Source organism: Chiloscyllium punctatum, chromosome 1 (assembly GCF_047496795.1).
Source record: "Chiloscyllium punctatum isolate Juve2018m chromosome 1, sChiPun1.3, whole genome shotgun sequence".
Classification (NCBI taxonomy): Eukaryota; Metazoa; Chordata; class Chondrichthyes; order Orectolobiformes; family Hemiscylliidae; genus Chiloscyllium; species Chiloscyllium punctatum.
Window position 1 is genome coordinate 179,955,516 of NC_092739.1, and position 27,816 is coordinate 179,983,331.

The 27,816-nt window shown below is 48.3% G+C and overlaps 1 protein-coding gene across 3 annotated transcripts in view; it reads right to left on the reverse strand.

The window, feature by feature from the left end:
* The window catches only part of LOC140481975 (uncharacterized protein C2orf81 homolog), a 42,629-nt gene that overhangs the window by 13,550 nt on the left and 1,263 nt on the right, over nt 1-27,816 (reverse strand). The window contains exons 2-5 of one of the 3 annotated variants that reach the window (XM_072578776.1): nt 22,462-22,743; nt 10,909-11,142; nt 7,008-7,181; nt 4,253-4,441 (exon numbers count right to left, since the gene is read on the reverse strand). In XM_072578776.1, the coding sequence (XP_072434877.1) occupies nt 4,253-4,441; nt 7,008-7,181; nt 10,909-11,139 (594 nt within the window). In that variant the 5' untranslated portion in view covers nt 11,140-11,142; nt 22,462-22,743. Of the gene's footprint in view, nt 1-4,252; nt 4,442-6,971; nt 7,182-10,908; nt 11,143-22,461; nt 22,744-27,816 lie in introns of all 3 variants that reach the window. The other 2 variants (XM_072578756.1, XM_072578767.1) reach the window with 2 other exon arrangements.

Consider the following 27,816-nt stretch of genomic DNA (forward strand, 5'->3'; position numbering starts at 1 on the left):
TAAACAAGGGTGGAGCGCAGCTAGGCAGGGGCAGAATACAATAAGGAATAGTAATAGATTTGACACGTAATATGCTAGGCCAATTAAGTAAACATGGAAGTACCAAGAGAGACTTAATTAAACTGTATAAATTGTGGAGTAATTTTTGGATTGGTGTGCCTACTTGTTAGACCGGTCTTGCAAGAACATTTCAATAAAAGTTTGCTGCTTCAGAATTTGACTCGGACTAAAATTTATTGATACATGAGTTTTGTTTCTCACAGAAGAATAAAAGTAAAGTGCTTAAATAGAGTTCAGCTTCCTTGGTCTGGGTCCCAAACACAGCTCTAGGAATTCTGCAAGATGCCCACTCTGGGCCAACCGCAGTTGGGACGCCTGTTCCAGGCACTGATACGGTTGCACTCAGTGACCTGCTGCTGCCGAACGAGATCACATCCAGGCCTACTGCAGCCAAGAGTCCCCTCACCATCATCACTACAGCCAAAACCTCACTGCCACTTCAGGATCCACATGTCGGGCCTCCAAGCCCAGAGGCACTGCCAACACTGCTCTAGCCATTCCTGTGGGTTCCAGCTCTCACGATGGTTTCTCACACTCCTTATTTCCCATTAGGAACAGACCCTGTTCCTGGGGTTTGCTTCAACTTGGCTTCTGGTCCATTTCCTCCGAATATCAACTGCTTTTCCGAAATCTTTGGAATGATTATAATATCTTCAATGTGTTAGGATTCAGGTCAACCAGCCAGACATCATCAGGCACCATGAATTCTGTCCTTTGAAGAGGAAGCTAGCAGAACAACAATGATGCAAGGCGTCAAAGCAAGCAGCAGCCGTTGTGCTGAGGTGATGGATGTGGCAAACAAAGAGATCACTGGGACCAGGTATTCCATTGGTTAAATCATTGGGGCAAAGGCCATTACACTCATGGTAAGTGCATTGTAGTCAGGGGACTTTTGCACCACCACTCCAGGTCTGTAAAACCACCTCCAGCTTCACAGTCTGGGCAATACCAACATTTACTGATAGTTCAGTGTGCAGTTGTGTACAGGTCACTGTTGCTGTCATAGTTTAGTGTGAAGTCGTGTATAGGTCATTGTTGCAGTCACAGTTCAGTGTGAGGTCATGTATAGGTCACTGTTGCGGTCACAGTTCAGTGTGAGGTCATGCATAGGTCACTATTGCGGTCACAGTTCAGTGTGAGGTCGTGTATAGGTCACTGTTGCAGTCACAGTTCAGTGTGAGGTCGTGTATAGGTCACTGTTGCGGTCACAGTTCAGTGTGAGGTCATGTCTCGGTCGCTGATGCGGTTACAGTTCAGTGTGCGGTTGTGTATAGGTCACTATTGCGGTCACAGTTCAGTGTGCGGTTGTGTACAGGTCTCTATTGCGGTCACAGTTAAGTGTGAGGTTGTGTATAGGTCACTGTTGCGGTCACAGTTCAGTGTGCGGTTGTGTGTAGGTCACTATTGCGGTCACAGTTAAGTGTGAGGTTGTGTATAGGTCATTTTGCGGTCACAGTTCAGTGTGAGGTCATGCATAGGTCACTATTGCGGTCACAGTTCAGTGTGAAGTCATGTATAGGTCACTGTTGCAGTCACAGTTCAGTGTGAAGTCGTGTATAGGTCACTGTTGCAGTCACAGTTCAGTGTGAGGTCGTGTATAGGTCACTGTTGCGGTCACAGTTCAGTGTGAGGTCGTGTCTCGGTCACTGATGCGGTTACAGTTCAGTGTGCGGTTGTGTATAGGTCACTATTGCGGTCACAGTTAAGTGTGAGGTTGTGTATAGGTCACTGTTGCGGACACAGGTCAGTGTTGCAGTTACAGTTAAGTGTGAGGTTGTGTCTCGGTCACTGATGCGGTTACAGTTAGTGTGCGGTCATATATAGGTCAGTGTTGCGGTCACAGTTCAGTGAGAGGTCGTGGATAGGTCACTATTGTGGTCACAGTTCAGTGTGAGGTTGTGTATAGGTCACCGTTGCGGTCACAGTTCAGTGTGAGGTCGTGTATAGGTCAGTGTTGCGGTCACAATTCAGTATGAGGTCGTGTATAGGTCACTGTTGCAGTCACAGTTCAGTGTGAGGTCATGTATAGGTCACTATTGTGGTCACAGTTCAGTGTGAAGTCGTGTATAGGTCATTGTTCAGTGTGAGGTCATGTAAGGTCACTGTTGCGGTCACAGTTCAGTGTGAAGTCGTGTATAGCTCACTATTGCGGCCATAGTTCAGTGTGAGGTCGTGTATAGGTCACTGTTGCAGTCGCAGTTCAGTGTGAGGTCGTGTCTCGGTCACTGATGCGATTACAGTTCAGTGTGCGGTTGTGTATAGGTCTCTATTGCGGTCACAGTTAAGTGTGAGGTTGTGTATAGGTCACTGTTGCGGACACAGGTCAGTGTTGCAGTTACAGTTAAGTGTGAGGTTGTGTCTCGGTCACTGATGCGGTTACAGTTAGTGTGCGGTCATATATAGGTCAGTGTTGCGGTCACAGTTCAGTGAGAGGTCGTGGATAGGTCACTATTGTGGTCACAGTTCAGTGTGAGGTTGTGTATAGGTCACCGTTGCGGTCACAGTTCAGTGTGAGGTCGTGTATAGGTCATTGTTGTTGTTACAGTTCAGTGTGAGTTTGTGTATAGGTCACTATGGCAGTCACAGTTCAGTGTGAGGTCATGTATAGGTCACTATTGTGGTCACAGTTCAGTGTGAAGTCGTGTATAGGTCATTGTTCAGTGTGAGGTCATGTAAGGTCACTGTTGCGGTCACAGTTCAGTGTGAAGTCGTGTATAGCTCACTATTGCGGCCATAGTTCAGTGTGAGGTCGTGTATAGGTCACTGTTGCAGTCGCAGTTCAGTGTGAGGTCGTGTCTCGGTCACTGATGCGATTACAGTTCAGTGTGCGGTTGTGTATAGGTCTCTATTGCGGTCACAGTTCAATGTGAGGTTGTGTATAGGTCTCTATTGCGGTCACAGTTCAGTGTGAGGTCGTGTATAGGTCAGTGTTGCAGTTACAGTTAAGTGTGAGGTTGTGTATAGGTCTCTGTTGCGGTCACAGTTCAGTGTGAGGTCATGTATATGTCACCCTTGTGGTCATAGTTCAGTGTGAGGTCGCGTACAGGGCACTGTTGCAGTCACAGTTCAGTGAGAGGTCGTGTATAGGTCAGTGTTGAGGTCACAGTTCAGTTTGAGGTCGTATATAGGTCAGTGTTGCAGTCACAGTTCAGTGTGAGGTCGTGTATAGGTCACCGTTGCAGTCACAGTTCAGTGTGAGGTCTTTTAGGTCAGTGTTGCGGTCACAGTTCAGTGTGAGGTCTTTTAGGTCAGTGTTGCGGTCACAATTCAGTGTGAGTTCGTGTATAGGTCACTGTTGCGGTCACAGTTCAGTATGAGGTCGTGTATAGGTCACTGTTGCGGCCACAGTTCAGTGTGAGGTCATGTATAGGTCATTATTAAGACCATAAGACATAGGAGTGGAAGTAAGGCCATTCGGCCCATCGAGTCCACTCCGCCATTCAATCATGGCTGATGGGCATTTCAACTTCGCTTACCCGCATTCTCCCCGTAGCCCTTTATTCCTCGAGACAACAAGAATCTATCAATCTCTGCCTTGAAGACATTTAGAGTCCCGGCCTCCACTGCACTCTGCGGAAATGAATTCCACAGGCCCACCACTCTCTGGCTGAAGAAATGTCTCCGCATTTCTGTTCTGAATTTACCCCCCTCTAATTCTAAGGATGATCAGACCAGCCTTGATTTCACTGAATAGCGGTACAGATTCAATGGGCTGATTGGCCTCCTTCTGCTCCAACATCTGATGATTCTATAGACTAATTTTAAGTTTTTACCATTTTCCCTGATAGCTCAATTCACTGACTGGCTACTACTGTTAATTTCTTTGAACATTACAGCGCAGTACCGTCGGCCCTCGATGATTTGTTTCTTCCTCTGATAGTTTTTATACCATTTGGAGTCTATGGTGTTAATTTTTTACTTGAGGTTTATGAAAGTCCCCTTCCCCCTACAAACCTCCCACAACATTGTTAATTGGATCTCATCGACAGCTTCTCTTCACTCTGATGCTAATGCTAATGTCACATGAACTGAGTGTCTGTTCACCTCTCTGCGCATTGCATTCAATTCTTGCTCTGTTTGATCCTATGCTAATTTGCACACCGTTCAGGTCGTATGTCAAAATTTCTTACGGCCTGAATCGACAGTACCAATGTGCAAATTAGCCCAGAGTTGTGTTTTGGCACTTGATTACCTTTTCAGAATCCAGGTGATAGGCCATTAGCTCTTTGCAGATTGAAGGTAGAGGCTGCACACCACCATGTTCCTGCTGAGTGCTCCCACATTCCGATCTAGCATTGCGGCCAAAGAACTGATCATAAGAGTGTCCTTGATCCTCCATAACCAAACAGATGGTATCTCGAGAAGCCTCATCGTAGATTTCCTAATTCAAAACAAATATGGACATTGAAATGCTTTCATCTCTCTGCCTCAATTCCAGTCATTTCATATGACTGGCATCAATAATCATTATTCTTGAGCAGACAGCACGAAGCATCAGTACAGAGGTAAGCTGCACTATCGGAGGATTAGTACTGAAGGAGTGCCACACTGTTGGAGGGTCATTACCGAAGGAGTGCTGCACTGTCAGAGGGTCAGTCCTGAGGGAGTGCCGCACTGTTGGAGGGTCATTACGGAAGGAGTGCTGCACTGTCAGAGGGTCAGTACTGAAGGAGTGCCACACTGTTCGAGGGTCATTACGGAAGGAGTGCTGCACTGTCAGAGGGTCAGTACTGAGGGAGTGCCGCACTGTCAGAGGGTCAGTACTGAGGGAGTGCTGCACTGTCAGAGGGTCAGTACTGAGGGAGTGCCTCACTGTCAGAGGGTCAGTACTGAGGGAGTGCCTCACTGTCAGAGGGTCATTACTGAGGGATTGCCTCATTGTCAGAGGGTCAGTATTGAGGTACTGCCGTACTGTCAGAGAGACAGTACTGAGGGAGTGCTGCACTGTCAGAGGGTCAGTACTGAAGGAGTGCTGCATTGTCGGAGGGTCAGTGCTATGGGAGTGCCGCACTGTCAGAGAGTCAGTACTGACGGAGTGCTGCACTGTTAGAGGGTCAGTACTGATGGAGTGCCTCAATGTCAGAGTGGAGGATGGTGAGAGTTCTACACTGTCAAATGTCAGTACTGAATGAATTCTGCATTGTTGGAAGTTCAATACTGAGGGAGCCCTGCACTGTCAGGAGGCTGTTTCTGAGGGAGTGCCATACTGTCAGAGGATCAGTACTGTGGGAGTGATACACTGTCAGAGGGTCAATACTGGAGGAGCAATGCTCTGTTAGAGGACCAGTACTAATGGAACTCTTCACTGTCAGAGGGTCAGGACTGGGTCAGAACTGAGGGAGTGTCTCACTGTCAGAGGGTCAGGACTGGGTCAGAACCGAGGAAGTGTCTCAGTGTCAGAAGGTCAGTATTGAGGGAGTGTTCCACTGTCAACATGTCAGAACAGAAGGTGCAATGCAGAGGGTCGGAGGGTTAGTACTGAAGGAGTGCTGCGCTGTCAGAGGGTCAGTACTGAGGGAGTGCCGTACTGTCAGAGAGTCAGTACTGAGGGAGTGCTACATTGTCAGAGGGTCAATACTGTGGGAGTACGGCACTTTCGGAGGTTCAGTCCTGAGGGAGTCCTGGCTAGGCACAGCAAATATTTCCTATCCCTCACAGAGAGAGTCATGGGAACAGCAGAGGGAGTTACTGGGAGAACAGAGGGAGTCACGTTGAGAGTTGAGGGAGTCTTGGAGAGAGTCGATAGGAGTCTCGGGAGAACATTCAGGGTATGGGGTTCTGAAGGTTAGGAGCAGAGTTTTCTGAGGGTGGAGAGAAGGAGTCATGGAGAGTTGGGGCCGGGGGTCACAGAGGGTGAAGTTAATACTGCTGAGAGTGGGGATCTGATGAATGACAGATGGTGGGTCAGTCTGAACTCTGTGAGCTGCCAGAGGAAGTGGTAGAGGCTGGTACAAGTGAAACATTTAAAAGGCATCTGGATGAGTGTATGAATAGGAAGGGTTAAGAGGGATATGGGCCAAATGCTGGCAAATGGGACTAGATTTATTTAGAATATCTGGTTAGCATGGATGAGTTGGACTTGAAAGGTCTGTTTCTGTGCTGAACATCTTTATGACTCTATGAATCTATAGCTGTCCCAGTTCATGATAAATTCAGGTACAGAGAGGTCACTGCATACATGCTCAAAACAACAGGGCACACTGCACAATTGGAGCTGGGCTTTTGAGGTTAGTGGCACCCTCACTCTGAAGTCAAACCTCATGCCAGACCATTGTCTTTTAAAAGCAATGACAATCAGCTATGCTGAGCTGAGCCTGCAATGTAAGAGACTGTGCATATTAAGCAGCCTGCATTATACAAAACCAGTTCAAGGATCTTCAAAAGTTGAAGCAAGAATATTAGAAACAGAAGGAGGGAGGCAATGAGGATTTGGATAAAATTCCCAATTTAAGATCTAGGTGCTGAAAGCAGGGTCTTCTATAACTTGCTGCAGCTTACACCACCAATGGGCTGCTATAATTTTGGCCTCCAGCTCATCAAAGTTTAATTCCACGATCGGTTGAACTCAAGGGGAATTCTTTGAAAGTCAAACACCACATACAAGTCTCACTGACATGGCTGACATCTCGTATTGGTTTTGCATACAAGTAAACGCCTTGCAGGAACATTTCTGAGGAGAGTAAAGATTTAACAACACTGCCGGGATGGAGTCACATATAACATAGACCCAGACCAGCTAAAGATTTCAGCCACAAGATTTCTATCTCAAAAGATACCAATGAACCAGTTGGGTTTCAACAGCCCAACAACTCCATGTTCATGTTTACTGAAATTCTTTGTATTGTCAGTTCAGGAACAAAACAACGATGTAATTGTTGTTGAACAGCAACTTTGATCTGGGTCTATTCTACCTGTTCCACCTGAGTTGGTGTTGATGTTTTCCTCACCACTGGCACTGAGCCCTGGGCCCAGGAATCGGTGAGATAAGCAACGGGTTCATCATCTTCCTGCCAGTTTGGATCCAGTGCCACGTTTCGCTCTCCTGGATCATACATCAGGAACTGCCACTCAATAATTTGCAGGATGGCATCCTTCGCCTGACTGATGGTGAATGGCAGCAGCTGAGGAAAGGACAAGGAAATGAGAAGGGTGGGTATGAATGGGGCAGAGAGACAAGGGGACAGCACTTGAATTGAACGGCCCTCCAAACTCGCTGGGGTCGCTCTCACCAGTCAGACACTGTGACCATGCCCTCTCCCCAGACAGACAGTGTGACTATTCTCCTCTCCCCAGATAGACACTGTGACCATCCCCTCTCCCCAGACAGACACTTCGACCATTCCCTTTCCCCAGACAGACACTGTGACCATCCCCACTCCCCAGACAGACACTTCGACCATTCCCTTTCCCCAGACAGACACTGTGACCATCCCCACTCCCCAGACAGACACTTCGACCATTCCCTTTCCCCAGACAGACACTGTGACCATCCCCTCTCCCCAGACAGACACTGTGACCATCCCCACTCCCCAGACAGACACTGTGACCATCCCCTCTCCCCAGACAGACACTGTGACCATCCCCACTCCCCAGACAGACACTGTGACCATCCCCTCTCCCCAGACAGACACTGTGACCATCCCCACTCCCCAGACAGACACTGTGACCATCCCCACTCCCCAGACAGACACTGTGACCACCCCCTCTCCCCAGACAGACACTGTGACCATCCCCTCTCCCCAGACAGACACTGTGACCACCCCCTCTCCCCAGACAGACAGTGTGACCACCCCCTCTCCCCAGACAGACACTGTGACCATCCCCTCTCCCCACTCAGACACTGTGACCACCCCCTCTCCCCAGACAGACACTGTGACTAGCCTCACTCCCCAGACAGAAACTGTGACCACCCCCTCTCCCCAGACAGACACTGTGACTAGCCACACTCCCCAGACAGACACTGTGACCATCCCCTCTCCCCAGACAGACAGTGTGACTAGCCACACTCCCCAGACAGACACTGTGACCATCCCCTCTCCCCAGACAGACAGTGTGACTAGCCACACTCCCCAGACAGACACTGTGACCATCCCCTCTCCCCAGACAGACAGTGTGACTAGCCACACTCCCCAGACAGACACTGTGACCATCCCCTCTCCCCAGACAGACAGTGTGACTAGCCACACTCCCCAGACAGACAGTGCGACCATCCCCTCTCCCCAGACAGACAGTGCGACCATCCCCACTCCCCAGACAGACAGTGTGACTAGCCACACTCCCCAGACAGTGCGACCATCCCCTCTCCCCAGACAGACAGTGCGACCATCCCCACTCCCCAGACAGACAGTGCGACCATCCCCTCTCCCAGACAGACACTGCGACCATCCCCTCTCCCAGACAGACACTGCGACCATCCCCTCTCCCAGACAGACACTGCGACCATCCCCTCTCCCAGACAGACAGTGCGACCATCATTCCCCTCTCTCTAGACAGACACTGTAAACATTCCCAATCCCCAGACAGATGGTGCGACCAATGCCCTCTCCCCAGACAGACACAGCCATCAACCCCCTCTCTCCAGACAGACACTTCGACCATCCCCACTCCCCAGACAGACACTGTGACCATCCCCTCTCCCCAGACAGACACTGTGACCATCCCCTCTCCCCAGACAGAAACTGTGACCATCCCCTCTCCCCAGACAGACACTGTGACCATCCCCTCTCCCCAGACAGAAACTGTGACCATCCCCTCTCCCCAGACAGACACTGTGACTATTCTCCTCTCCCCAGACAGACACTGTGACCATCCCCACTCCCCAGACAGACACTGTGACCATCCCCACTCCCCAGACAGACACTGCGACCATCCCCTCTCCCCAGACAGACACTGTGACCATCCCCACTCCCCAGACAGACACTGTGACCATCCCCTCTCCCCAGACAGACACTGTGACCATCCCCACTCCCCAGACAGACACTGTGACCATCCCCACTCCCCAGACAGACACTGCGACCATCCCCTCTCCCAGACAGACACTGCGACCATCCCCTCTCCCAGACAGACACTGCGACCATCATCCCCCTCTCTCTAGACAGACACTGTAAACATTCCCAATCCCCAGACAGATGGTGCGACCAATGCCCTCTCCCCAGACAGCCACGGCCATCAATCCCCTCTCTCCAGACAGACACTTCGACCATCCCCACTCCCCAGACAGACACTGTGACCATCCCCTCTCCCCAGACAGAAACTGTGACCATCCCCTCTCCCCAGACAGACACTGTGACCATCCCCTCTCCCCAGACAGACACTGTGACCATCCCCTCTCCCCAGACAGACACTGTGACCATCCCCTCTCCCCAGACAGACACTTCGACCATCCCCACTCCCCAGACAGAAACTGTGACCATCCCCTCTCCCCAGACAGACACTGTGACCATCCCCTCTCCCCAGACAGACACTGTGACCATCCCCACTCCCCAGACAGACACTGTGACCATCCCCACTCCCCAGACAGACACTGCGACCATCCCCTCTCCCAGACAGACACTGCGACCATCCCCTCTCCCAGACAGACACTGCGACCATCATCCCCCTCTCTCTAGACAGACACTGTAAACATTCCCAATCCCCAGACAGATGGTGCGACCAATGCCCTCTCCCCAGACAGCCACGGCCATCAATCCCCTCTCTCCAGACAGACACTTCGACCATCCCCACTCCCCAGACAGACACTGTGACCATCCCCTCTCCCCAGACAGAAACTGTGACCATCCCCTCTCCCCAGACAGACACTGTGACCATCCCCTCTCCCCAGACAGACACTGTGACCATCCCCTCTCCCCAGACAGACACTTCGACCATCCCCACTCCCCAGACAGAAACTGTGACCATCCCCTCTCCCCAGACAGACACTGTGACTATTCTCCTCTCCCCAGATAGACACTGTGACCATCCCCTCTCCCCAGACAGACACTTCGACCATTCCCTTTCCCCAGACAGACACTGTGACCATTCCCTTTCCCCAGACAGACACTGTGACCATCCCCTCTTCCCAGACAGACACTGTGACCATCCCCCCTCCCCAGGCAGACACTTCGACCATTCCCTTTCCCCAGACAAACACTTCGACCATCCCCTCTCCCCAGACAGACACTGTGACCATCCCCACTCCCCAGACAGACACTGTGACCATCCCCCCTCCCCAGACAGACACTGTGACCAACCCCCCTCCCCAGACAGACACTGTGACCATCCCCCCTCCCCAGACAGACACTTCGACCATTCCCTTTCCCCAGACAAACACTTCGACCATCCCCCCTCCCCAGACAGACACTTCGACCATTCCCTTTCCCCAGACAAACACTTCGACCATCCCCTCTCCCCAGACAGACAGTGCGACCACTTCCTCTCCCCAGACAGACACTGTGACCATCCCTAATTCCCCAGACAGACATTGCGACCATCCCCCTCTCCCCAGTTACTGCAACCATTCCCAATCCCAGACAGACACTGACCATCTTCACTCCCCAGAGAGACACTGCAACAGTCTCCTCTCTCCAATGCGACTATCCCCACTTCATCGACACGCACTCTAACCATCCCCTCTCCCTAGACAGGCACTGCGAATATCCTCACTCCCCAGCTAAATATACGGACCATTATCCGTTAGTTTGAAAGTCACTGGGTTCCTCCAAACATCAAATCACTATCACCGCCACACCCCCTTCTAAACCACCAAGTCCCTTAACACCATCCTGCACCTCACAGATTATCCCCCAGGAACTCTCCATTAGGCACATTAACACTGTGACCCACGCTTACCCTAGCCTCCATCAGCCTTACCTGTTTTTCAATGTATACTCTGTAACAACCATCCAATACTTGATTCACAATGTCATCGATGATGTCCCCAATTTGACATTCTGCATCTTCAGTGCTAACCATAGAGAGCCAGTCATTTTCCGTGAAGCGACCAGGTATGATTTCTACCACAGATGCTGGAGTGCTCACAGCTGCTGACACGGTCCGGCCTTTCTCTAGTCGAGACCTCTGTGCCGCAGAACGTGACATCATTCCCTTTGTTTGAAAGAAAAAAAAATGTGATTAAAAACCTCTAAGAATGCTTCAATGTCCACACACATCGCTTTTTCCATTTATTCAGTGAGATCTGATAATGCTCAGATCCTCCTTTTCCTCAATTACCTTGATTACTTTACTGATAAATATCCCATATGCAGGTAGTTCTCCTATAACTCCGTTGTTGCGTTCCAGCAAAACCTCACTGAATAGAAAAAATGCGTCCCATGGGAAAAGTGAGGTTAGGGGCAGACCACCAAAAAAAACCCTCACGATCGCTCAAAAATCACCCAAACATCTAACACAAAGTATAGCACAGCCTGAATGAAGGTTCAAATCATATTTATTAACAAAACATATGTAAATTTAACATAGTACATTTTTAAAAATCTCAGAAAGCTGCTCTCTGTACAGTACCTCTCACAGAAAGCTGCTCTTTCGGCAGCTGATATTAGAGGCTGCACACAATGAAGCTCGTGAACCAATCCCTTCTGGAACCATACTATTGCAAACAGAGGTAAGCATTCTCCAAAATACCGTTCCCTAGTTCTTCGGCAAAGTTATAGCCAAATCGCGCTGACAAAATAAGCGTTATCCCAGAATTACCTGCAGCTCAGCCTTGAATATGCTTAATGACTCCGCTTCAACAGCCCTCTGCAACAAGGAACTCCACAGGCTCACTCCCCCTCTGAGAGAAGAAATTCTGCTGTCTTCATTGTGTGACTCCTTATTCTGAGATTACACCCTTTGCTCCTAGACTGTCCCACAAGGGGAAACCTTTCTACCCTGACAGTCCCTCCATATGTGACATTAGTCTAGTGAACCTTCTCTGGGCTGCCTCTAATGCTAGTATACCATTCCTTAAATATGGGATCCTAAACTGTTCACAGTATTCCAACGGTGAGTCCAAAACGAGACAGTATAGGTTTAAGATGAGAGTGGCAAGATTTAACAAAGACCTGAAGAGGTAGGGGCAACTTTTTCAGAGGGTGGTGAGTATGTGGAACAAGGTGCCAGAGGGAATGGTGGATTCAGGAACAATTACATTATTTAAAAGACATTTGCATAGGTACAATAACAGGCAAATGTAACTACTTCAGTTTAGGAAACCTGATTAGTATGGATGAGTTGGACCAAAGGGCCTGTGCCCATGTTGTATGACTCTAGTGCTTTCTACCACTTTAGCAAAACTACATTTTTATATGCTTTGCCCTTAAAATAAAAGCCAACATTACATTTGTCTTCCCTCTTTGCCCATTTCCCTTTGATGTCTTTGTAATTTATGTGAATGAGAGCATTTTTTTAATAAGCAATTGTGGGACGTGGTGGTTGCTGACTAGGCCAGCATTTATTACCCATCCCTAGTTGCCCTTGAGAAGGTGGTGGTGAGCTGCCTTCTTGAACTGCAGCAGTCCACATGCCGTAGGTAGATCCACAATGCCCATAGGGAAGGTTTGCAGGGTGGATGAGCAAACTGGTCAAAGCATCTTATTCAAGTCAGTGCGGGGCGTGGGGTCTGTATTAAAACTGAATGAAATTGTAGTATATGGCAGTATAGTTAGAAGGTTACTGTTCTCTGTAGCTGCACGTTGGTTCAGGTTTCTGCTGGTGTTACGAATCCAGTGACAATGAGGCTGATTTGGTTTAGCTTGCTGTCCTTGTGTCACTGCTGAGCCCCTCTCTACCTCAGGTATTGCCTCCCTCCAGATTATCACCTCCTCTCTACCCCAGGTATTGTCCACTGCCATAGGGTCTGTTTCCAAGCTGTATGACTCTTCGGTCCAACTCCTCCATGTTGACCAAGTTTCATAAACTAAACTCGTCCCATTTGCCTGCATTTGTTCCATACCACTCTGAACCTTTCCTATTCATGTACCTGTCCAAATGTATTTTAAAGGCAGTAACTGCTTGCACCTACCACTTCCTCTGGCAGTCATCTAGGTATTACTCAACTCTCTGCCCCTCTCTCCCGGGAAATTGCTCATACTCTCATTCAGATAATGCACCTTCGCCCCCCAAATTTGCCAATGGAGTATGATCCCACTCTCCCCAACTAGTATTGTTCCTTCTTTTCGCTGGTATTGGCACACTCTTCTCCACCACCCTCCCAGGAAGCGCCCCCTCCTCTCCACTGGGTGTTGTCCCTACAAACCAAAGAACTGCAGATACTGAACATCTCGAACAAAAACAGAAATTGCTGGAGAAACTCAGCAGCTCTGGCAGTATCTGTGGGAAGAAAGCAGAGTTAATGTTTAATGTTTCAAGTTAACTCTGCTTTCTTTCAAGTTAACTTTTCTCGTGTCACTCAGAAGGGTTTAAGCTGCTGTGGTGGGGGGATGGGAACCAGAGCAGTAGGTCAGCAAGTGAAACGACTGAGATGTTAGAGACTAAGCTCAATAAGGCTACGAGGAAGAACAGACAGGTAGTGTAGTGGAACAGAGGGACCATGGAGTTCAGGTTCACAGTTCTCTGCAAGTGGAGTTACATGTAGCCAGGGCAGTGAAGAAGGCTTTTGACACACTGGCCTTCATCAGTCAGGGCATTGAGTATAGAAGTTGGGAAGTTATGATACAGTTATACAGGACATTGGTGAGGCTGCCCTTGATGGCCTTGTTATAAGAAGGATGTTATTAAACGGGAAAGGGTGCATAAGAAACTTTCAAGGATGTTGCCAGGACTCAATGGGGTCTGAGTTAAATGGAGAGGTTGACCAAGTTAGGACTTTTTTCTTTACAGCATAGGAGACTGAGGAGGGACCTTATAGAGGCGAATAAGATCATGAGAGGCATGGATAGAGTGAATCCACTCAGTCTTTTTCCCAAGGTTGGGAATCACAGAATATAGGGCATCAGTCTAAGGTTAGAGAAAAGAATAAAAGCGAACCTTAGGGGCATTGTTTTTAAACAGAGGGTGGTATGCACATGGAATGAGCTGCTAGCGGAAGTGGTTAAGGTGGGTACATTAACAACATTTAAAAGACAAATACATGGATTAGAAGGATATGGGCCAAGTGCAGGGAAATGAGGTTAGCGTGGACTGATATTTTGGTCGGCATGGACCAGTTTGGGCCAAAGGCTCTGTCTCCATGCTGTAGGACTCTTTGCCCCTTCCCATCACTCACAACAGCGTGATCAGGTACCCCTTGTCCTCACTTTTCACCCCACCAGCCTCCACATTCAAAGGATCATTCTCCACCATTTCAGACAGCTCCAGCATTCCGCCACACCCAAACACATTTTCCCCACACTCCCCCTGTCTGCATTTGAAGGGATCATTCTCTCTGGGACACCTGAGTCCATTCCACAATCACCAAGGCCACCAGTCTCCTTTCCAACTCACCTACCCCTTCACCTCCTCCCTTTTGCAAGGGCCTAAACAGTCTTTCCAGGTGAAGCAGCGTTTCACCCGAACCTCCTCTAATCTTATGTATTGTATTCGCTGCACCTAATGTGGCCTACTCTACTTTGGAGCAACCAAACACAGACTGGGTGATGGCTTTGCAGAACACTTCTGGTCTGTGTGCAACCAGGACCCTGACCTTCCTAAAGCCGGTCATTTTAACATAGTGTCCTGCTCACATGCCCACTTGTCTGTCCTCAGGATGCTGCAGTGTTCCAGTGAATCACAGTGCAAACTGGAGGAACAATATCTCATCTTCAGACTAGGCACTTTACAGCCTTCTGGGCTTAATACTGAGTTCAACACCTTCAGGTTGTGAACCCACTCCCGTTTCTTCCCATTCTTTTAGCTTTACTTGTTACATTCTTTATTACCATGTCCTCTCTCCGCTCCCCACCAACCCAGTGGGACTGTCTTCTCTTTCCAGTCTGGCACTTCCACACACCAGTGTTCTGCTATTCTCACATTCCGATCACTTAATCCGAACTATCAACATCTTTACTCTACCAGCATTCTACACCTACCACTGCCACACTCCGCAACCCCACCCCCCAACTACAGCAAAAACATAGCATATTAAATAAACTATAAATGCTGCCCACTTAGCTCTGATGAAGAGTCATCTCGATTTGAAATGTTAGCTTGCTCTTTCTCCACGGATGCTGTCTGACCCGCTGTGATCTCCAGCATTTGTTATTTTCAGTCAGGTTGTTAAGGTGCCTGATTTTAACTTAGAGAGTCATCGAGATGTACAGCATCTGTCCAACTTCTGTCCAACTCGTGCATGCTGACCAGATATCCTAACCTAATCTAATCCCATTTGCCAGCACTTGGCCAACCCTTCTCTAAATCCTTCTTATTCATATACCCATTCAGATGCCTTTTAAATGTTGTAATTGTACCAGCCTCCACCACTTCCTCTGGCAGCTCATTCCATACACACACCACCCTCTGTGTGAATCCATCATTAAGGATGAGGTTTCTAAATTCTTGGAAGAGCAGAGTCTGATTAGAACAAGTCAACATGGATTTAGTAAAGGGAGGTCATGCCTGACAAACCTGTTGGAATTTTTTGAAGAGGTAACAAGTAGGTTAGACCAGGGGAACCCAGTGGATGTGGTCTATCTGGACTTTCAAAAGGCCTTTGATAAGGTGCCACACGGGAGACTGCTGAGCAAGGTGAGGGCCCATGGTGTTCGAGGTGAGCTGCTGGGATGGATTGAGGATTGGCTATCTAACAGAAGGCAGAGAGTTGGGATAAAAGGTTCTTTTTCAGAATGGCAGCCGGTGACGAGCGGTGTCCCGCAGGGTTCGGTGCTGGGGCCACAGCTGTTCGCATTATATATTAATGATTTGGATGAGGGAACCGGGGGCATTCTAGCGAAGTTTGCTGATGATACAAAGTTGGGTAGACAGGCAGGTAGTACTGAGGAAGTGGGGAGGCTACAGAAGGATCTAGACAGGTTGGGAGAGTGGTCCAGGAAATGGCTGATGGAATTTAACGTGAGCAAGTGCGAGGTCTTGCACTTTGGCAAAAAGAATATAGGAATGGACTACTTTCTAAATGGTGAGAAACTTAATAAAGCCAAAGCACAAAGGGATCTGGGAGTGCTAGTCGAGGATTCTCTAAAGGTAAACATGCAGGTTGAGTCTGTGATTAAGAAAGCGAATGCAATGTTGTCTCTTATCTCAAGAGGGTTGGAATATAAAAGCAGAGATGTACTACTAAGACTTTATAAAGCTCTGGTTAGGCCCCATTTGGAGTACTGTGTCCAGTTTTGGTCCCCACACCTCAGGAAGGACATACTGGCACTGGAACGTGTCCAGCGGAGATTCACACGGATGATCCCTGGAATGACAGGTCTAGCATATGAGGAACGGCTGAGGATACTGGGATTGTATTCGTTGGAGTTTAGAAGATTAAGGGGAGATCTAATAGAGACGTACAAAATAATACATGGCTTTGAAAAGGTGGATGCTAGAAAATTGTTTCCGTTAGGCGAGGAGACTAGGACCCGTGGACACAGCCTTAGAATTAGAGGGGGTCATTTCAGAATGGAAATGCGGAGACATTTCTTCAGCCAGAGAGTGGTGGGCCTGTGGAATTCATTGCCACGGAGTGCAGTGGAAGCCGGGACGCTAAATGTCTTCAAGGCCGAGATTGATAGGTTCTTGTTGTCTAGAGGAATTAAGGGCTACGGGGAGAACGCTGGCAAGTGGAGCTGAAATGCGCATCAGCCATGATTGAATGGCGGAGTGGACTCGATGGGCCGAATGGCCTTACTTCCACTCCTATGTCTTATGGTCTTATGGTCTAAAAAGCTGCCCCTTAGGTCCCTTTTAAATTTTTCTCCTCTCACCCTAAACCTATGCCCTCTAGTTCTGGATTTTCCCATTCCAGGGAAAAAACCTTATCTATTTACACTATCTATGCCCCTCAAGATTTTATAAACCTCTGTAAGGTCACTCCCCCCCAGCCTCCAATGCTCCTAGCCGATTTAGCTTCTCCAGAGAGCTCAAATCCTCCAACCCTGGCAACATCCTTATAAATCTTTTCTGAACCCTTGAAAGTTTCACAACATCCTTCCTATAGCAGGGAGACCAGAAACCCACAATATTCAAAAAGTGGCCTAACCAATGTCCTGTACAGCTGCAACATGACCTCCCAACTCCAGAACTCAATGCTCTAAACAATAAAGGAAAGCCTTCTTCACTATCCTATCTACCTGCGACTCCACTTTCAAGGAGTTGTGAACCTGTACTCCAAGGTCCCTTTGTTCAGAAAGACTCCCTCGGACCTTCCCATTAAGTGTATAAGTCCTGCTCTGATTTGCCATTTGAAAACGCAGCACCTCACATTTATCTAAATTAAACTCCATCAGTCATTCCTCAGCCTATTGGCCCATCTGATCAAGGTCCCATTGTACTCTGAGGTAAAACCATAGAATCCCTTGTGTGGAAATAGGTCCTTAGGCCCAACAAATCCACACCGACCTTCCGAAGAACATCCCACCCAGACCCATTTCCTTACATTTCCCCTGACTATACATCTAACCTAGACATCCCTGAACACTATGGGCAACTTAGCATGACCAATTCACCTGACCTGCGCATCTTTGGATTGTGGGAGGAAACTAGAGTACCCAGGGGAAACCCACGCAGACACGGGGAGAATGTGCAAACTCCACACAGACAGTCGCCCGAGGCTGGAATTGAACAGGTTCAATTCTAGTCAGGGTTGTTATGGTGGCTGATTTTAACTTATAGAGTCATGGAGGTGTACAGCATCTGTCCAACTTCTGTCCTTCTGTCCAACTCGTCCATGCTGACCAGATATCCTAACCTAATCTAGTCCCATTTGCCAGCACTTGGCCAATATTCCTCTAAACCCTTGCTATTCAAATACCCATTCAGATGCCTTTTAAATGTTGCAATTGTACCAGCCTCCACCACTTCCTCTGGCAGCTCATTCCATATACGCACTGGGTCCTTGGCGCCGTGAGGCAGCAGTACCGCCCCTTTGGTGGATGGTGAGCTTATAGAGGGGTATGTGGATATACTGGGTCATATCAAAATAAAGAAAGTGTTAGGTATTTTGAAAAACACTAAGGTAGACTCATCCCCAGCACCTGATGGGATCTGTCGCAGAATATTGAGGGAGGCTAGGGAGAAAATTGCTGAGGCTTTGTGTCAAATATTTGCAACTTTTTAAATCATAAGAGAGATGCCAGAGGACTAGAGATTAGACAATGGTGTTCGTTTTTTTAAAGAAGGGCGACAGGGATAACCTTGAAGTTACAGGCTGACGAGCCTTACGTCAGTGGTAGGGATGTTATTGGGCAAGATTCTTAGGGATAGGATTTACTCACGTTTGGAAGATTATGGACTTATTTGCAATAGGTAGCATGGCTTTGTATGGGGAAGGCCGTGTCTCCTAAACCTGATTGAGATTTTTGAAAAAGTAACAAAGATGATTGATGAGAGCATGGTAGTGGATATCGTCTACAAGGATTTTAGTAAGGCTTTTGACAAGGTCTCTCCTGGCAGGCTGATACAGAAAGTGAAGTCACCTGGGATCTACAGTGAGCTGGTAAGATAAATACAGAACTTGGTCAGAGATTAGCAGTGGAAGGAGATCTGTGACCAGTGATATTCTTCATGAATCAGTGCTGGATCCCTGTTATATCATTTAGAAGAAAATGTGGTGTCTGATTAGTAAGTTTGCATACAACACAATGCTTGGGGGGTGGGGGGAGGGGGCGGGCTGCAGATAGTGAGGATGGATTGAAAGAGGGTACAACAGGATATAAATAGGCTGCAGACTTGGGCAAAGAAATGTCCGACATTATTTGATCCAATGTTGAAGAGGTATATTGACAGATATATGAATAGGCTGGGCATAGCAGGATACAGGCCACGTAGAGGCATTTGGTTTTTAATTTAGAAAGGCGCTACGTTGGTGCAGATCTTGTGGTCTGGAGGGCCTATTCCTGTGCTTTACTGTTCTTTATTTCAGATGTTGCCAGACCTGCTGAGTTTCTCCAATTGCAGTGTCTGTGGGTGTTGCCGCCTGCGAGTACTCATGTGCGTGCCACACACACACCTTCCGCCCCTCACTTCATTTATAATGCCCCATCATCACACCAGCCTATACCCCAAGAACTATCCCCTCCTCTCTCTCTCATGCTTGTATTTTTCCCACCTCTTCTCTCACTCTTGTATTGGCCCTCTTCTCACTCTCTTTCTCTCTATTTAGAAACAGTGTGGTACATACCGCAGAGATAGAGAGAGGGTAAATATCCTTGAGAGAAGTGAGTAATAGACACCTCTGACACATCCCTCCCCTTCCTGGACCTCTCCATCTCCAACAATGACGACCGACTTAATACTGACATTTTTTACCATCCCACCGACTCCCACAGCTACCTGGATTATGCCTCTTCCCACCCTACCTCCTGCAAAAATGCTATCCCATATTCCCAATTCTTCCACTTCCGCCGTATCTGTTCCCAGGAGGACCAGTTCCATCACAGAACACATCAGATGGCCTCCTTCTTTAGAGATCGCAATTTCCCTTCCTACGTGGTTAAAGATGCCCTCCAATGCATCTCATCCACATCCCGCACCTCCGTCCTCAAACCCCGCCCCTCCAACTGTAACAAGGACAGAACCCCCCTGGTCCTCACCTTCCACCCTACCAACCTTCGCATTAACCGCATCATCTGCCAACATTTCTGCCACCTCCAAACGAACCCCACCACCAGGGATATATTTCCCTCCCTACCCCTATCTGCAAAGACCGTTCCCTCCGTGACTACCTGGTCAGGTCCACGCCCACGCCCTCCCCCCCCTCCCCCCAACAACCCACCCTCCTGTCCTGGCACCTTCCCCTGCCACCACAGGAATTGCAAAACCTGTGCCCACACCACCTCCCTCACCATCATCCAAAGCCCCAAAGGAGCCTTCCACATCCATCAAAGTTTCACCTGCACATCAACTAATGTCATTTATTGTATCCGTTGCTCCCGATGCAGTCTCCTCTACATTGGGGAGACTGGACGGCTCCTAGCAGAGCGCTTTAGGGAACATCTCCGGGACACCCGCACCAATCAACCCCACCGCTCTGTGGCCCACCATTTCAACTCCCCCTCCCACTCTGCCGAGGACATGGAGGTCCTGGGCCTCCTTCACCGCCGCTCCCTCACCACCCGATGCCTGGAGGAAGAACGCCTCATCTTCCACCTCGGAACACTTCAACCCCAGGGCATCAATGTGGACTTCACTAGTTTCCTCATTTCCCCTTCCCCCACCTCACCCCAGTTCCAACCTGCCAGCTCAGCACCATTCTCATGACCTGTCCTACCTGCCAGTCTCCCTTCCCACCTATCCACTCCACCATCCTCTCTGACCTATCACACCCATCCCACCCCCATTCACCTATTGTAATCTTTGCTACCTTCTCCCCAGCCTCACCCCCCCTCACCCCCCCTCCCCCTCCACCCTGGGGGCTCCCTGCCTTCATTCCTGATGAAGGGCTTTTGCCTGAAACATCGATTTTCCTGATCCTTGGATGCTGCCCGATCTGCTGTGCTTTTCCAGCACCATTCTAATCTAGCCTTTGATTTCCAGCATCTGCAGTCCCCACTTTTGCCTAGAAGTGAGTAATACCCCAGAGATAGTGAGAAGGATAAATAACCCCAAGATAAATAGATAAATATCCCAGAAATAAAGAGATAGTTAAATATGCCAGTGATAGAGAGTGCAGTATATACCCAGAGAGAGAGGGAGGGAGAGGAGGGGATAATACCCAAGACAGAGAGAAAGACAGAGTGGTAGTAACACCTGAAAGGAGGTGGTGGGGGGAGATGGCAAAAGAGTGGAAAGATAATACTCAGGGTAGAGAAAGATAGGGAGGGAGGAGCAATTCCTGGTGGATGGAAGGAGAAGACGAGAGCAATATCTGGAGTGAGGAAAGAGAGAGAGAGAGAGAGAAAATAAAGGGGTTGTCATGTGAGAGCTACAGAGACAGAAAGATAAAAAGGAGAGAATGCATTATTCCTGGGGGGAGGAGAGAGAAAAGAGGTGGTGGTAGTACCTTGGGGGGGGGGGGGGGGGTGCAGAGAAAGAGTGAGAAAGGGGCTAATACAAGAGGGGGAGAGAGAGAAGATGAGAAAAATAGAAGCACAGGAGAGAGGAGGAGGGGACAATTCTTGGGGATATAGGCTGGTGTGATGATAGGGCATTATCTATGAAGTGAGGGGCAGAAGGGTGTGTGTGTGTGTGTGTGTGTGTGTGTGTGTGTGAGTACTCATAGGGACAATGTGAGGGGGCAGCACCCACGGGCACTGGAACTGGAGAAACTCAGCTGGTCTGGCAACATCTGAAATAAAGAACAGTAAAGCACAGGAACAGGCCCTCCAGACCACAAAACCTGCACCAACATAGCACCTTTCGACATTCAAAACCTTTTCTCTCTCTCTCTCTCTCTCTGAGGAAGTTACCTTTCTCTATCTCTAGGGTACTTACCTCTCCTGCTCTGGGGTAACCCCATCTCTCTCTCTGTGTGGGGCATTTACTTCTTTGTCTATCACTGGAATATTTACCATTCTCATTTACCACAATCTCTGGGGTATTTACCCATGTGTCTCTATCTCTGGAGAATTTACACATTTCTCAATCACTGGCATATTTACCCAGATTTGGAGATGCCGGTGTTGTACTGGGATGTACAAAGTTAAAAATCACACAACGCCAGGTTATAGTCCAACAGGTTTAATTGGAAGCACACTAGCTTTTGGAGCGACGCTCCTTCATCAGGTGATAGTGGAGGGCTCAATCCTAACACACAGAATTTATAGCAAAAATTTACAGTGTGATATAACTGAAATTATACATTGAAAAATTGATTGTTAAGTTTTTCATCTGTTTGAATACCATGAAAGTTTCACTTCTTTCATGTGTAAATCACAAAACCTTTTTTTAAACGTTGCATTTTCAGGTTAGCTGTTAACAATGGTGATAGCTAGATAATATGTTGAAGGTGTTGGCCCCCTGTGTTGTCTGTCTATGCCATGATGTTTAGATTGAGTCTAATCTAAAACGTGAGATAACGGAGTTTTACATAAATTCATGCAGTTTTTGAGCTCAGAGTTCTATATGAATGCATGCAGTTTTTGAGCAAAGTACAATGTAACCCTGAAAGTACAAATTCATCCCACAAAATGTGTGTGCGCATGTGGGTCTTTGTCTGTCTGTGTGTGTCTGTCTGGATAGGGGGTTGAGAGTGTGGGAAAGTGTGTGTGTGTGTGTGTGTGTGTGTGTGTGTGTGTGTGTGTACTGAGTGTAGAGTGTCTTAAGTCTGTGAGTGGTGCATGTGTGAGTGTGGGAGTGTCTGTGTGTCTATAGTGTATTGATGGTCACCTGTAGTGTGACATGAATCCAAGGTCCCGGTTGAGGCCCTCCCTATGGGTACCGAACTTAGCTATCAGCCTCTGCTCGGCCACTTTTCACTGCTGCCTGTCCTGAAGTCCGCCTTGGAGGATGGTCACCCAAAGGTCCGAGGCTGAATGTCCTGGACCACTGAAGTGTTCCCCAACTGGGAGGGAACCCTCCTGTCTGTTGATTGTTGTGTGGTGCCCATTCATCTGTTGTCGTAGCCTTTGCTCGGTTTCCCCAATGTACCATGCCTCCGGGCATCCTTGCCTGCAACGTATAAGATAGACAACGTTGGCTGAGTCACATGAGAACCTGCCATGTACAAGGTGGGAGGTGTCCCCACGCGTAATGGTCTTGCAGTGCCTATCATGACACGGTTGTATGATGTTGTCCTGAGAGCCGGGCAGCTTGCAATGAACAATGATCTGTTTGAGGTTTGGCGGTTGTTTAAAGGCAAGTAGTGGAGGTGTGGGGAAGGTCTTGGTGAGGTGCTCATCCTCATTGATAATGTGTCGCAGGTCACGAAGAACGTGGCGTAGTTTTTCAGTTCCTGGGAAATACAGAACAACGAAGGGTACCCTGTCGGCTGCAGTACGTGTCCGTCTCCTGAGGAGGTCATTACGGTTCCTTGCTGTGGCACGTCAGAACTGGTGGTCAATGAGTTGGGCATCGTATTTGTACTTTCAGGGTTACATTGTACTTTGCTCAAAAACTGCATGAATTCATGTAAAACTCCGTTATCTCACTTTTTAGGTTAGAATCAATCTAAACATCATGGCATAGACAGAGAACACAGGGGGCTAACACCTTTGTCTAGCTATTACCCACTGTTAACAGCTAACCTGAGAATGCAACTTTTAAAAAAAAGTTTTGTGATTTACACATGAAAGAAGTGGTATTCAAACAGATGAAAAACTTAACAATCAATTTTTCAATGTATAATTTCAGTTATATCACACTGTAAATTTTTGCTATAAATTCTGTGTGTTAGGATTGAGCCCTCCACTACCATCTGATGAAGGAGCGTCGCTCCGAAAGCTAGTGTGCTTCCAATTAAACCTGTTGGACTATAACCTGGCGTTGTGTGATTTTTATATTTACCCAGTGCCTCTACCTTTGGGATATTTACCCATCTTTATCTTAGAGTATTTATTCCACTCTTTCTCTGCGGTATTTACCATTCTCTAATCTCTGGGGTATTCACCTCTCTATATCTGAGCTTTTTATCTCTGCACATAGACCACCCTCTGTCTCTGGGCTATTGATACCTCTACACTGGGTAACTTCTCTCTCTATCTCCCTCTCTCTCTGGAGTATTTGCAGCATCTCTCTCTAGCTCTGGGCATGTACCTATTTATCTCTCTGGGTTCAAGAAGGCAGCTCAGCACCACCTTCTCAAGGGCAACCAGAGACAGGAATTAATGCTGGCTCAGCTAGCAACATGCACAGCCCACAAATTAACTTTAAAAAATTGACCCGTCAATCAATCTGAGGGGATATGGATGGCATGTTGGCTCAGTGGTTAGCATTGCTGCCTCACAATCCCAGCGTTTGACTCCAGCTTTGGGTGACTGTCTCTGAGGGTTAGTTATTCTCTTCTGGAGGTGGGGGTGGAGGGGGGGGGGGGTTTACCTCTCTATCTATTTGTGGTATTTACACCACCCTCACTCTCTGTGGGTGTTTATCACTGTCTCTACAAGAGGGCACTTACCCCTCTATCTCTGGGGATATTTACCTCTCTAAGAGGTATTTAGCCCTTTTTATCTGTGGGAGTATATTCCATCTCTCTATCAATAAGGGGGTAATTAACCCCTCTCCTGTTCACAGTGGTTGTATTTACACCCCTCTAAGAGAGTATTTAGCCCTCTTTAAGCCTCAGGATATATACCCCTCAGCTAACAATCCGTATCCATGAACATCAACTAGCCACATCAACAACAACCTGACCAGCTATCCTTAGTAGCCACACACGCAAATGACAAGCAACATGAATTCGACTGGGGCAACACTACTATTATAGGACAAGCCAAACAGAGAACAGCCAAGGAATTCCTAGAGGCATGGCACTCATCCACAGATTCAATCAATAAGCACATCGACCTGGACCCAATATACCGAGCACTGCAGCGGACAGCTGGAACTGACAACCGGAAGCGGCAGAGACAAACCACTATAAATGGCGGAGGAAAGATCACAGAAGCGCTTCACAGGAGGCTCCCAAGCACTGAGGATGTCACCTAGACAGGGGGCGAAACGTCTGGAACACAAATTCCCAGCTCGGTGAACAGAACCACAACAACGAGCACCCGAGCTACAAATCTTCTCATAAACTTTGTACTTATCCCCTCTACCTCTCTCTGTCTGGGGTATTTACCCTCTATCTCCTTATCTCTCTCTCCCTGGGGTATTTACCCCCTCTCTCTGTCTGGGGTATTTACCCCCCTCTCTCTGGGGTATTTACCTCTCTCTCTCTGGGGTATTTACCCTATCTGGGGTATTTACCCCCTCTATCTCTCTGGGGTATTTACCCCCTCTCTCTCTGGGGTATTTAACCCATCTCTCTCTCTCTGGGGTATTTACCCCCTCAATCTCTCTCTTTCTGGGGTAATTACACTCTCTCCCTGGGGTATTTACCCTCTCTCTCCCTGGGGTATTTACCCCCTCTCTCCCTGGGGTATTTACCCCCTCTCTCCCTGGGGTATTTACCCCCTCTATCTCTCTCTGGGGTATTTAAAGTTTCTCTCCCTGGGGTATTTACCTTCTCTAGAGTATTTATCCCCTCTCTGGGGTATTTACCCCCCCCTCTCTCTCTGTGGTATTTACTCTCTCTCAGGTATTTACCCCCCCCGGGGTATTTACCCACTCTCACTCACTGGGGTATTTACCTTCTATCTCTCTCTGGGGTATTTAACCCCTTCTCTCCCTCTCTGGGGTATTTACCCCCTTTATCTGTCAGGTGTATTTACCCCCTCTACCTCTCTCTCTCTGGGGTAATTACTCTCTTGGGGTATTTACCTCCTCTCTCTGGGGTATTTACTCTCTCTCTGGGGTATTTACCCTCTAGCTCTCTGGGGTATTTACCCTCTCTATCTTTCTCTGGTGTATTTACTCCCTCTATTTCTCTGGGGTATTTACCCCCTCTATCTCCCTCTCTGGGCCATTTACCCTCTCTCTCGAGTATTAACTCTAGCTCTCTGGGGTATTTACCCCCTCTCTCTCTCTCGGGTATTTACTCTATCTCTCTCTAGGCTATCTACCCACCTCTCTCTGGGGTATTTACCCCTCTCTCTCTCTGGGGTATTTACCCTCTCTATCTTTCTCTGATGTATTTACCCCCTCTATCTCTCTGGGGTATTTACCCCCTCTATCTCTCTGGGGTATTTACCCCCTCTATCTCTCTGGGGTATTTACCCCCTCTATCTCCATCTCTGGGCCATTTACCCTCTCTCTCTCGAGTATTTACTCTAGCTCTCTGGGGTATTTACCCCCTTTATCTCTCTCCCCCTCTCGGGTATTTATCTCTATCTCTCTCTAGGCTATCTACCCACCTCTCTCTTGGGTATTTATCCCCTTTCTCTCTCTGGGGTATTTAACACCTCTCTCGCTGGGGTATTTACCCTTCTCTCTCTGGGGTATTTACACCCTCTCTCTCTCTGGGATATTTATCCCCTTTCTCTGTCAGGCGTATTTACCCCCTCTACCTCTCTCTCTGGGGTAATTACTCTCTCTCTTGGGGTATTTACCCTCTCTCTCTCTGGGGTATTTATTCTATCTCTCTCTGGGGTATTTACCCTCTCTCTCTGGGATATTTATCCCCTTTCTCTGTCAGGCATATTTACCCCTCTACCTCTCTCTCTGGGGTAATTACTCTCTCTCTTGGGGTATTTACCCCTCTCTCTGGGGTATTTACCCCTCTCTCTCTGGGGTATTTACCCCCTCTATCTCTCTCTGGGGTATTTACCCCCTCTATCTCTCTCTGGGGTATTTACCCCCCTCTCTCTGGGGTATTTACCACTCCCTCTCTCACTGGGGTATTTACCCCTCTCTGGGGTATTTACCCCCTCTCTCTGGGTTATTTACCCTCTTTTTTTGATTAGATTACTTACAGTGTGGAAACAGGCCCTTCGGCCCAACAAGTCCACACCGCCCCGCCGAAGCGTAACCCACCCATACCCCTACATCTCCATCTACCCCTTACCTAACACTACGGGCAACTTAGCATGGCCAATTCACCTGACCTGCACATCTTTGGACTGTGGGAGGAAACCGGAGCACCCGGAGGAAACCCACGCAGACACGGGGAGAACGTGCTAACTCCACACAGTCAGTCACCAGAGGCGGGAATTGAACCCGGGTCTCCGGCGCTGTGAGGCAGCAGTGCTAACCACTGTGCTCTATCTCTCTGGGTTATTTACCCCCTCTCTATCTCTGGGGTATTTACCCCCTCTCTCTGGGGTGTTTACACCTCTATCTCTCTGGGGTATTTACCCCCTCATCTCTCTCTCTCTCTGGGGTATTTACCCCTCTTTCTCTGGGGTATTTACCCACTCTCACTCTCTGGGGTATTTACCCTCTCTATCTCTCTCTCTAGGGTATTTACCCCCTCTCTCTGGGGTATTTACCCCCTCTCTCTGGGGTATTTACCATCTCTCTCTCTCTGTGGTATTTACCCCTCTCTCTCTGGGGTATTTACCTCTTTCTCTCTCCGGGGTTACCCCACTGTCTCTGGGGTATTTACCCTCTCTCTCTATCTCTCCGTCTCTGGGGTATTTACCCCCTATCTCTCACTGGTGTATTTACCACCTCTCTCTCTGGGGTATTTACCATCTCTCTCTCGCTATCTCTCTGGGGAATTTACCCCCTGTCTCTGGGATATTTACCCCCTCTCTGGGGTATTTACCCTTTCTCTCTCTCTCTCTCGGGTATTTACCATCTCTCTCTCTCTGAGGTACTTACTCTATCTCTCACTGGGGTATTTATCCCCTCTATCTCTCTCTGGGGTATTTACCCTCCCTCTCTCTCTCACTGGGGTATTTATCCCCTCTATCTCTCTCTGGGGTATTTACCCCCTCTCTCTCTCTCTCTCTCTGGTGTATTTACCCTCTCTCTATCTCTCTACCAGGTATTTACCCTCTCTATCTCTCTCTCTGAGGTACTTACTCTATCTCTCACTGGGGTATTTATCCCCTCTATCTCTCTCTGGGGTATTTACCCTCTCTCTCTATCTCTCTCTGGGGTATTTACCCTCTCTCTCTATCTCTCTCTGGGGTATTTACCCTCTCTCTCTATCTCTCTCTGGGGCATTTACCCCCCCTCTCTCTCTCTCTGGGGTATTTACCC